Source organism: Rhamphochromis longiceps, linkage group LG23 (assembly GCF_057381845.1).
Source record: "Rhamphochromis longiceps isolate RC_006_pf linkage group LG23, R_longiceps_female_GT1.1, whole genome shotgun sequence".
In the NCBI taxonomy this organism is placed as follows: Eukaryota; Metazoa; Chordata; class Actinopteri; order Cichliformes; family Cichlidae; genus Rhamphochromis; species Rhamphochromis longiceps.
In genome coordinates this window covers 13,860,904-13,871,295 of record NC_140578.1, presented here as the reverse complement: position 1 = coordinate 13,871,295, position 10,392 = coordinate 13,860,904, and the positions used below count along the sequence as shown (strand labels likewise).

The following is a 10,392-nucleotide window of genomic DNA, read 5'->3' as shown; positions in this document are numbered from 1 at the left end:
GAATCTCCTAGAACAGCTTTGAAAAGTTCTTACTTACCATGTTTTGAGCCTTGGTGATGCACCTCAGTTCATCCTTAAACAAACAATATTTGTTTCTTCCGATTGGGTTACGTGTAAACACAAGGTTTGACCACCAGGTGGGTGGGTCTATGCTCGCAGACAGATTTGCGGGGCTTAAAGTCATGCCATTTTCTCAGATGCCACTGTTTTTACCGGTTAAGCACAAGTTATCCCAGGTGAGACTGAATCTGCCACACCAATAACGGACACATTTGAGAGGAATGAGACCCTTTTTCATTGATTTCATTCATGTTTTGCGTTTTAATTGTTTTTTTTTTACTTCTGGTTTTGTAGCCTGGTTATGTTTAGGCACAAATATGTTTCAAAATTTCTGGTAAAACAAGTCTCTTCACATTTAAAAATGATCATTTGAGAGTGACCTGTCTTGTTAACGCTGTAACCCAATGTGTCAGGGCACAGACTTCATAGGACACTTTCTGTGTAAATGAGGACCATCACTGGCTTTGATAATCCAATCCAATCCAATCCAATTTTATTTATAAAGCACTTTAAAATACCCAGCACAGGAACAAAGTGCTGTACAGAAAATAAGTTAAAACAATAGAATAACAAAAAACAGCAAATTAAATAAATAAAACACATAAGACATAAAATTAAAACAGCCCTATGTTAAAGCAAAAACAAGATAAAACAGCATCGAATCACCTAAAAACAACTAAAATAAAAATAAAAAACCAACATCTCACGTGGTGTCAAAGGCCAAGGTAAAGAGGTGGGTTTTCAAGAGTGACTTAAAAACAGATAAAGAAGTGGCCTGTCTAATCTCTAAAGGAAGCTCGTTCCACCGTTTGGGAGCTGCTACAGCAAAAGCACGATCTCCTCTAAGTTTACGCCCAGTCCTGGGTATCTTCAGGAGCAGCTGATCAGCTGACCTGAGAGAGCGGGTGGGTGTATAAGGCTGTAGCAGCTCAGAGAGATAAGATGGAGCTAGGCCATGGAGAGCTTTAAAAGTAAATAAAAGAATTTTAAAATGAATCCTAAAAGAAATGGGCAGCCAGTGAAGTGAAGCTAAAACAGGGGAAATGTGCTCAAACTTTCGAGTGCCAGTTAAAAGATAAAACAGGATTAACTGACCGCTTGAAAATAAAAATGTGCTAGATGACCGTACAGCACACACTTGAACTCCTGAACAAGGAACAGTTGTGGCAGCATTATTGTTACTCAGTTGTCAGCTGTCACATTTCCAATTGTTGGTCCTCTTTTGCCGCTCCCAGGCCTGTTAAGAAAATCCAAAATATGCGCCTTTAACAGCAGCTGCAGGTCCTATACATGTTGTTTGGAATCTGACTTCAGCACAGCGTCACTGTCAGCCCTAAAAATAACTAAGACGACAGAAGGCAGTCCCCCTCCAGTGACTTAGCAAAAGCTTTTTGCCATGCTACCCGCTCCATATTGATCTAAACAGCCGCTGCAATCCCCATTTTTACTAGGAGGATGAAAAGTTTTTTTCTGTTCCAGCTTATGTGGTGAGTATGTTGTTAATTCTGTATTTAGTTTTTATTAGATGACAGGAAATGTTATTTGTTGTTGATTTCAAGACATATTTTGACCTAACTATAATATCATAGGCCAAAGGTACTCTGTGGTCAGCACATTAAAGCTCTGATTTGACTGTTATTGTCAAATAAGAACAAATGTTTTCTATTTACTCTACAACTATCATGTAAGAGATGTCATCCAACTCCTATTCAGTGTTTAGAAGCTGTCATTTCTCCATATGATGCTGCTACTTCATATATATGTTTACCACATAATCCGGTTCATGGTGCTAAATTTCGATAGTTTTTGGATTTTGAACTTCATGGTGAGGTTCTTGCTGATAATTAATATCATTTTTTTCTTGCATTTATTTGCTTTCTCTACACTTTTAGGTAATTGCTAATCTCAGTTGTTTATTGCACCAGCTGAAAGAAGATCTGAGCTACATTTTGAAGTTGATAATGGTGCGTAATGTGGATGACCTGGACTTCTGCCTGTCCTCCCATCCTCAGAGCATGCTCGAGGGCTTGCGTTCACTCTGTTCTCACCCCAAACTTGTGGATGTGACTTTGAGCGCGGGAGGGCGAGATTTCCCCTGTCACCGTGGTGTACTGGCGCTTTGTAGCATGTACTTTCACTGCATGTTCTCAGGGGATTTTGTAGAGAGCATTGCAGCACGTGTGGAGCTTCATGATGTGGATCCTGAGATCCTTAGCTGCTTGCTTGACTTTGCCTACACAGGCAAACTGACTATCAACCAGAAAAATGTGGAGGGGTTGATCTGTACCTCCAGCAAGCTCCAATTCCAGACAGTGCGAGCCGTGTGCAGCCGATACCTCCAGCATCAGATTGATGAAACAAACTGCCTGGGAATCCTGGAGTTTGGGGACATTCATGGCTGTCCTGAGGTGGTTGCCAAAGCATGGGCCTTCCTCCTGGAGAACTTTGAGGCTGTACAACAGGGTGATGAGTTTCTGTTGCTGGGAAAAGATTGGCTGATCTCATGCCTGTCTGATGAAAGACTACAAATCCGGTCAGAGTGCGCTCGTGTGGAGGCTATCCTGAAATGGGTTAGGCACCACAGGGAGTCTCGACTCTGCTATCTCCCTGAGCTCCTTAGCTTGTCCCGTCTCTCTCTGCTCAGCCTGGACTACCTGGCTGACACCCTGCTGAAGGACAGTCTGCTGCAGGCCTCTCCCAGCTGTACAGAGGCTGTGGAAAAGATTTACAGAGAGGTTAGTGAGTTTCTACACTTTTTCTCTTCTTGTTCTGCTACGAGTTATATTACAAAAATAATGTTACTTTCTAGAAAATGGATTTAGCACCTGAACATGTGGACCGATTCAACTCCCAGAGCCCACAACCAAACCTAGAAGAAGTTCTCTTTGTCATGGGAGGTCATTCAATGGATGATGAGGACGACTCTGATGAAGAGGAGGACCGAGACCCAAGACTGGAAAGACTACAGCCCAGAAACTGTGCCTTCTACAACACAAAGACCAGTAAAAAAAACAAAAAAAACAACAACAAAAACTCTTTCCCCCCCATTTAAAATTTCAAGTTTGTTTAAGTTCAGATTCCATTTTAATTTTCAAATTTGTTGGAAAATGTCTGTGGGATTCCTCAAACCAGTTTGGCACATTCTGTAGGTCGTTAAATACAGTGTTGACAGAAAAATGGCCCTTCAGAAATGTGGTCTGGATGTGACAAAATTGGATCATCTTCTCAATTCCTGAACTGAGCATTTTTATTGCTCAGCCTGGAAGAAGGCATTTATGTTATGTTTTGCACATGGAAAAAGTTTTTGTAAAGCCATTTTAAGCTTCCTTTTTATGTGGAGGGGCAAAAGCTGGCCAGGAGTTAACGACCTGCCAAAAAGCTTTTTGTATTTACTGTTTCAGCTCAGCAAGCAAGAACCTATCCGACCTTGTTTGGCAATATTATAGCTTTACTTAATTTCACTCCAATCCATTTGTCATTTGCACACTGTATTTGTGAATAATTCATCAATTGGTCCGTGAAATATTCTCAACTTCAAGTCATTTTCTCTGCAGAACGGTGGCATGAGCTCCCTAATTTCCCGAATCCCAACAAGTGGGGTTACTCTATGGTCTCTTTGAACAATGATGTGTATGTGTCAGGTGAGTCAAGTATACTCCACACTTTTAATCAGAATAGACAGGTTGCACCTCAAACAGTCCTGGAGCTCAGTGATTTCCTGGTCCAGGTCTGGGGAGATCCCCCAGGACACAATCTCACACAATCTACCTGAGTACTATTTTGCAGCAAAATGGACCAGCCTGCCACATCATGTTTTTAGTCAGATTTTTGGTCTGTCTTTGAGTCCTTGGTTGATCATTTTCATTTCCATGAAACAATGTGCCATCCTTTCATTTCTAACACGATACCCATTCCATATCAGTATAGATATCCAACATGATGTTTTTTCCCCATTGAGAGCTGATGTGTTTCCAATGTGTTTCTTTCATTTTTTAGAACACTGTTGAAAAAACTCTTAGGTTAAATGACAAATGATAGAAAGTCAAGAGTGCAGCTCTCCAGTTACTTTTGTGAGGAATCTAAAACAATCACAGACTTTTGACAAACTGATCCTTTTTGCCTCACAGGGGGCTCGCGAGGTTCGAATACCAATACCTGGTCGACCACAGAGACCTGGAAGTACATCACAAGAGAGGGGAGATGGGTTACTGTGGCACCTATGCTCCGACCTCGGACTAACCACACATCAGCAACGCTCAACGGGGAGATTTATGTCATCGGAGGTAAGAAAATAAATATCGGTTTTGCATGTGGTGCCTTAAACCTGCAGCAAAAATCACAGAAGATAATCACCACTCTAGCTGTTTGCTTCAGCTTCTCTGAGGTTTTCTTTAAGAATGTTTTAGTATTTCTCCATTGTTGTGGAATATTGTTGGTATGGCCAACTTTTTGCAGTTGCTGAAACTCTCTATAACCCTCCAGCAACCAAATTATTTTATAATGACCAAGTTGGGTCATTTATGACAGGAAGGCTTTAATAAATGGCTATGTTTGTCTTTTTCATACCATTTCCTTTATCTGTGACAGGTATTCAAAAAGTCTTTCTATCATGTTTAAGCAAAAAGGCTTTAATACTTCTGCAAATTAAAACAAATCAGTTCTTTGGAAATGTGACATATTCCATATATTTCCATTGTAACTTTCAGTGTTAAGTGTCTGACTAAATCTTGGTCTGTTAGCCAAGGTTCTATGTAGTGATTAGGAGTGGAAAATTACAATAAAATCAAAGCCTGCAGCACTAAAAAATGTAAATATATTTACCAAAACATTCTATTATGTGAGCTACACCAGTTTTACTTAAAAACACCACAGTGGCTCATAGAAATATCTGGCTGGGATACTAAATAAGTCATTTTGTCACTTGAATGTTAAATGTGACTATCGATCGTTAATTTTTCCTCTTAGGCACAACGTCAGACCGAGTTGAAGTTGAGCACTACGACCCTTATAACGACACCTGGGCTATGACTTGCCCCGCCTTAAAGTATGTGACAAACTTCACCGCCACAGCTTGTCAGGGGAAGCTTTATGTAATTGGGTCATGTGCAGTGAAATACAATGCACTGACCATGCAGTGCTACAACCCTGTCATAGGTAAGGATGCCCTGAGTACCATCCTGAGCACTGTTCACAGTACTTCTATAATGCATGCAGTCCTATTGGTGGATGTTTTGGCATCTTCATTTTAGCCACTTTAAATAATATGTTATATTACTTTTTTGTAGCAGTAATTTCTTCAGTGTCAGATGCATATTATCCAAATTAGAATCTCTTGAGGTATATATGGATGGGTAAAAATTTAGCTATTTTAAATTTGCATAATTTTTTCCAACATTAATGATCCCTCATAACATTGCAAGCATTTTTCTGTTAAACATGGGAGCAAAATACATTTTACTCCCACAAACGTCACAGTATAAAAAGTCAAAAATCTTTTCTGTTCAGCATCATTTTTCTGTGAGCATCAGTATTATGAGACGTATCATAGTTTCAAACGTAAAATCTCTGTTACGTAAAGGAAGAGAAACAAGCACTGGTACCCAGGATATTCAATCTCTTTTCTAATAATTTACTGGGAAAAAAACCTTTATGGTCTTTTTTGTTGAGCTTTTGTTTCTCAGTTTTTATCTTTTCTTTGTGTCTCTTGTCACATTTTTTCTTTTGGTGTAACATTGTTTACTTTATAGCATTTATTTTATTAAAACTGAATGAAGTGCCATAATGTTCCCATAAAGTGCCATTTACTTTGGATATTTGTTTGTGCTTTAATCTAATAATTAACATATTTGTTATATTTTTCTTCATAGATAGCTGGATCAGCGTATGTTCACCATTTATCCCAAAGTATTTGTCCTCTCCTCGTTCTGTCTGCGTGGATGGAACTATATATCTGGTTGCTGACAACACTAAAAAAGTCTATGCTTATGATCCAGAGGCAAATATATGGCAGAAGGTGGGTTTAGTTATCACTGCAGACAGCAAGCTAAATACATTAAATAGTCCCTTTGCACGAATTCATCCTACCAGACGTTTAAGTAATACCTTTGGTTTTTGCTCTCTTCAGGTCCAGCTTCTACACATGCTCCACGAGAATGGCGGCCTTGTATCACTTGATGGGAAGCTCTTTGTTACCGGAGGCCATTGGAAAGGTATGGAGGGGGACTATGGGGTCGAAGTGGAGGTTTACAACCGAGCATCCAACATCTGGGAAGTGGAGTCCTCCCTGCCAAGACTTTGGTTCTACAGTGGAGTCTGCACCATCTTCTTAGACCCAAACCAGTGGCCTGAGCTTGAGTCAACATAAAGTCCTCCTCAAGGCCAAAGAGTTAATAGAGATGTGTTCCTCTCATACAAATGCCTACGCTGCAAAAGGAATGCTTATCCCTGGATGTCATTGTGCCTGAGAATAGCACATTACATGACCCTCAGGTATTCTTGGATGTTTTTTAGGGCTGTGCTCTACTGCTCAGCAGGTGTTTATTTATACTTTGTATCATGTGTTTGAGACCTGAATTTCTTTGTGTTACTGTATGGTGCACATGAATCATTAAATGTTTGCAGAACTAGCTTGTGGGCTTCTATTTTTAGAGTTTTTGTCTGTAGTCATTTAAAATCTGCTAATTATGTTCCTGAAAATTGGTTAAAGATTTTATAGCATAAAAATATTTTAGACCATTGTATAAGGGATCATTTGAAAGCTCAGGCTCTAATTTAATTGAAATGTAACAGGATTTATCCTATGTATAAAAACAGTGTACCGCACCAAAAAAATGAAACGAGTGGGGTTTAATTTTCCAAGTTTTAAATGTATTTCTGTTTATTAAGTGTCCACAATAAGAGGAAAATGCATGAATTTGTATTAAGTAAGGTGCCTTTACCTTTATCCTATATCTGTTACCCGCCCCCCAAAGACCCTTCAGATATCAGAGTTGGTTTCTTCCACCTATCCAGTGACTTTAGTGACTTTAAAGTAAACAAGTAAACTTGAAAGTAAGTAAAATGTTTATATACATATACACACATACATATATAGTGTTTCTGTTCACCTTCAGTGCTTTGATCATTAACCCCTTGGAATCCTGTTGCCTGGCTCCTGGTCTCTGCGCTGCCATGAAAACGGACAAGCAAGCGTTCTGCTTCTATGACAACGGTCCCGGAAGCGCGTGGTCACCATAACAACTGGCCTGGGATTGAGCTACATGTCTTCAGTCTTCTTAGCTTAAAAGTTTCCTGTCCGTGATTTTTGTTTCAGCTTTTGAAGTTTCTCCTCACGCAGTCGCAAACTAAGACATCTGGTGTTTTCATCTTATTATTTAAGGACATGCTTGGTTTTTGCGCTTTTTTTCACTCAACTTTTAATAACTGTCGGACGAAAAGTGTACCAGAGTAAAGCTAACTAACCACCGAGCCCAAACGTTCAGTAGACTAGCAAACCTTTTATAGCTGAAGCTGGGCCGCGATGACTTCTCCACAGGAGGAAGGTGCACACTCACCCAGACTGGAGGCAGTGATTCAGGTTGGTAACTCTTGATAAAGATAAGGAAAAGTTTATATTATTGGAGTCATTTTAAATATTATTTTCAGAGTTTTTCCTGCATGGGTTTACCGCCCTCTACAAGATGTTTGTCAAAAGCAAAGGAAAATCATCATTAATAAAGATATATTTATTTAACAGTTTGTATTGTTGGCGAGTCATTTGAACGTCATTCATTTAATGCTTCTTTTCATCTTAATTTCTCAAAGGACCACGAAGCTTAGGTAAAGACACACTGTATAAGATGGCATGGACTTACTTGCTTAGCTGTCATTTAAAACTCATTTAGAGTCAAGAACAGGTTGATTTTATTCTAGTTTACATCTATGTGTACTTTGAAGTTTCAGTTTTAGGAAAATATAAGTCTAGTATAAAAAGCAAAGTGGTTTAAAACTGATACAAGTTCTCCCGTTAATTAATTTTTTTTAAGATATAACGAAAATAAAATAAACCTATTACATCACCACTGAGTATTACTAATAATATAATTGGTACCCAAATACCGTTATAAATAATATCGGTCAGACAGGCTGATATCAGTGGGAAATAGTACTTTAGACTGCAGCTAGTAGTGGCTTGGTATCACCATATGAAATATCTTTTATTCTTATCCATGACCCAAAATGTGTAAGGTAGCTTAAAATTATGTCAGCCATCACAACAATATAATACCATTTATATATAATGTTACAGACACATAAACAAATAAATACAAATACATTTTGTCGTGACTCTTAAGACTTATGCTGTACTGGGATACTCTGAATTTGTGGTGTTCTTGCTTTTAAGACAAAAAAATTTCCTGTGTTATGCCAGCTAAAAAATTAAAGGCGACCTATAATAAAATAGGTTTAACAGCTGGAATAAAAATTAATAACTCATAATTAGGGCTGCCACGATTAGTCGACTAGTCACGATTGCATCGACTATTAAAATCGTTGACGACTGATTTAATAGTCGACGGTCATTTGAAGCTTTGTAAGATCCCAAAAGAGGCAGCAATGAGTAGTAGGATTTAAGAGTGTAATAACGGAGTGAAACAGAAGATGGCAGCACTGCATGTACAAGGATGCCAGCTGCCGTTAAACCCCGAAGTAGAAGCTGTGTCCCATAATTCATAGCTCGGCCTGGAAAAGTTGTCAACAATGGCAGCAGCTAGTTAGTTTTAATATTACTCTTATTATTCTTTTTGGGTCACAAAATAAAGTTTAACATATTTTCAGGCGAGAATGGAGCTGTGTAAACCTCAAATATCTTCTCAGTTTATCAAGACACCGCATATTTGCAAAAGCACTCCAACGTTTTCAGAGACGTCTGTTACCCACCAGCGCTAGCCGGGGGCAAGGTTCACTAGAGCCGGTGAGAACACCGGACTTCCGGCAAATCGTTTTCAAACCCACCGCCGTCTTTAGCTACTCAAGTTAAATATATATAAGTCACTTAGATAACTTAAAAATTTTATTGTTTGTCTTTTTTTAGTATTTTATTTGTTCCTGAGTAAATCGGTTTGGCTGAGATTAAAGTTATAGTTTTTACACAGCTGAATAAATGTCAAGCAGACAACTGATTATCAAAAGTGTGAGATGCTCGAGAATATACTCCGGTGTCCTGTTATATTTTAGATAGCAAGGAGTTTATTAACCTTCACCGAAACAATCTGCAAATGTCATTAACATTTAATAAACTATCATCTTGTCTTTATTTTTAGTTAGCACAGCGGTCCCCAACCCCCGGGCCTCGGACCGGTTCCGGTCCGTGAGTTGTTTGGTACCGGGCTGCGAGAGTTGAGGCTCAGGTGTGAAATGTATAGTTTTCAGGGTTTTTATCGGTTTTCAGCGTTATTTTGTTATCGTTTTTATCGTTTACTCGGTTTTCCTGGGTCTTTTCACACGTGTTGTGAATAAACCTTTTTTTTACCGGTACTAGTTTTATTTTGTTGTATTTATCCGTGACACCTTAAAGGCCGGTCCATGAAAATATTGTTGGGCATAAGGTCCGTGTCGCAAAAAAGGTTGGGGACCGCTGAGTTAGCACATACCTTAAACACTTAAACACTTAGGGCTGTAAGCTAATGATAGTTATATAAGAGCAGATGCATGCTGGTGCAATAAGCTGTACGTTTTACGTCCAATGGATGCATGATCTGATTAGTCGACTAATTGCAAAAATAATCGGTGACTAGTTGACTACAAAAATAATCGTTTGTGGCAGCCCTACTCATAATATATAACTCATTATCAGTTGTCAAGATAAGTAAAGGAGCCAAGGTAAAAGTCTAAAGGCAGTGCAATATACTTTTTGTAATAAATAAATAAATATAAAAAATAATATATATAACACAGCACAGAGCACAATAATTTAAAATCTAAATAAAAGAAAATAAGTAAAAATGAATGAATTAATAAGTGAATAAGCAGTAACAAAACCTTTGTAAATCAAATGAAAGCTGAACATATTAAAATAAAGATAATTAGAGTAAAGTGTAAGACTGAAGTAGTACTCCCATAGTGTAATCTCTAGGGTAAAGTGTTGTGTGTTGGTGTAATTGTAGAAACTGGAGGAGTCCCTCCTTCAGTCTGATGGCAGCTCAGGAGAGAGAAGTCTGACACTTCAAGAGGAGGGACAAGAATCCATGGCCACACCTGTACCTGTCTCCTCTCGCATCCGTCAGATCATCACCCGCAATCTAGCCGAGGATCCAGCAGGTACTGAAAAAAACTTTAAATGGCTAGTTTGTA

General features: G+C 38.8%; 2 protein-coding genes across 10 annotated transcripts in view; both read left to right on the top strand.

The window, feature by feature from the left end:
- Nucleotides 1–1,393: 1,393 nt before the first annotated feature.
- Nucleotides 1,394–6,923, top strand: klhl30 (kelch-like family member 30). 2 transcript variants are annotated; one of them, XM_085397345.1, is made up of 8 exons: nucleotides 1,394–1,547; nucleotides 1,953–2,795; nucleotides 2,915–3,062; nucleotides 3,615–3,701; nucleotides 4,188–4,343; nucleotides 5,026–5,214; nucleotides 5,928–6,073; nucleotides 6,185–6,923. In XM_085397345.1, the coding sequence occupies exons 2-8, from the start codon at nucleotides 2,022–2,024 to the stop codon at nucleotides 6,422–6,424; spliced, it is 1,740 nt and encodes a 579-aa protein (XP_085253471.1). In that variant the 5' UTR covers nucleotides 1,394–1,547; nucleotides 1,953–2,021; the 3' UTR covers nucleotides 6,425–6,923. The 2 variants fall into 2 exon arrangements, with proteins under 2 accessions (XP_085253471.1, XP_085253470.1); XM_085397344.1 differs by having other exon boundaries at nucleotides 1,398–1,547; nucleotides 2,870–3,062; nucleotides 6,185–6,910.
- Nucleotides 6,924–7,276: 353 nt separating this feature from the next.
- The window catches only part of crocc2 (ciliary rootlet coiled-coil, rootletin family member 2), a 43,429-nt gene continuing 40,313 nt past the window's right edge, over nucleotides 7,277–10,392 (top strand). For 4 of the 8 annotated variants that reach the window (XM_085397340.1, XM_085397335.1, XM_085397338.1 and 1 more), the window contains exons 1-2: nucleotides 7,277–7,636; nucleotides 10,206–10,359. In XM_085397340.1, the coding sequence (XP_085253466.1) occupies nucleotides 7,580–7,636; nucleotides 10,206–10,359 (211 nt within the window). In that variant the 5' untranslated portion in view covers nucleotides 7,277–7,579. The remainder of the gene's footprint in view (nucleotides 7,637–10,205; nucleotides 10,360–10,392) is intronic. The other 4 variants (XM_085397341.1, XM_085397337.1, XM_085397336.1 and 1 more) reach the window with 2 other exon arrangements.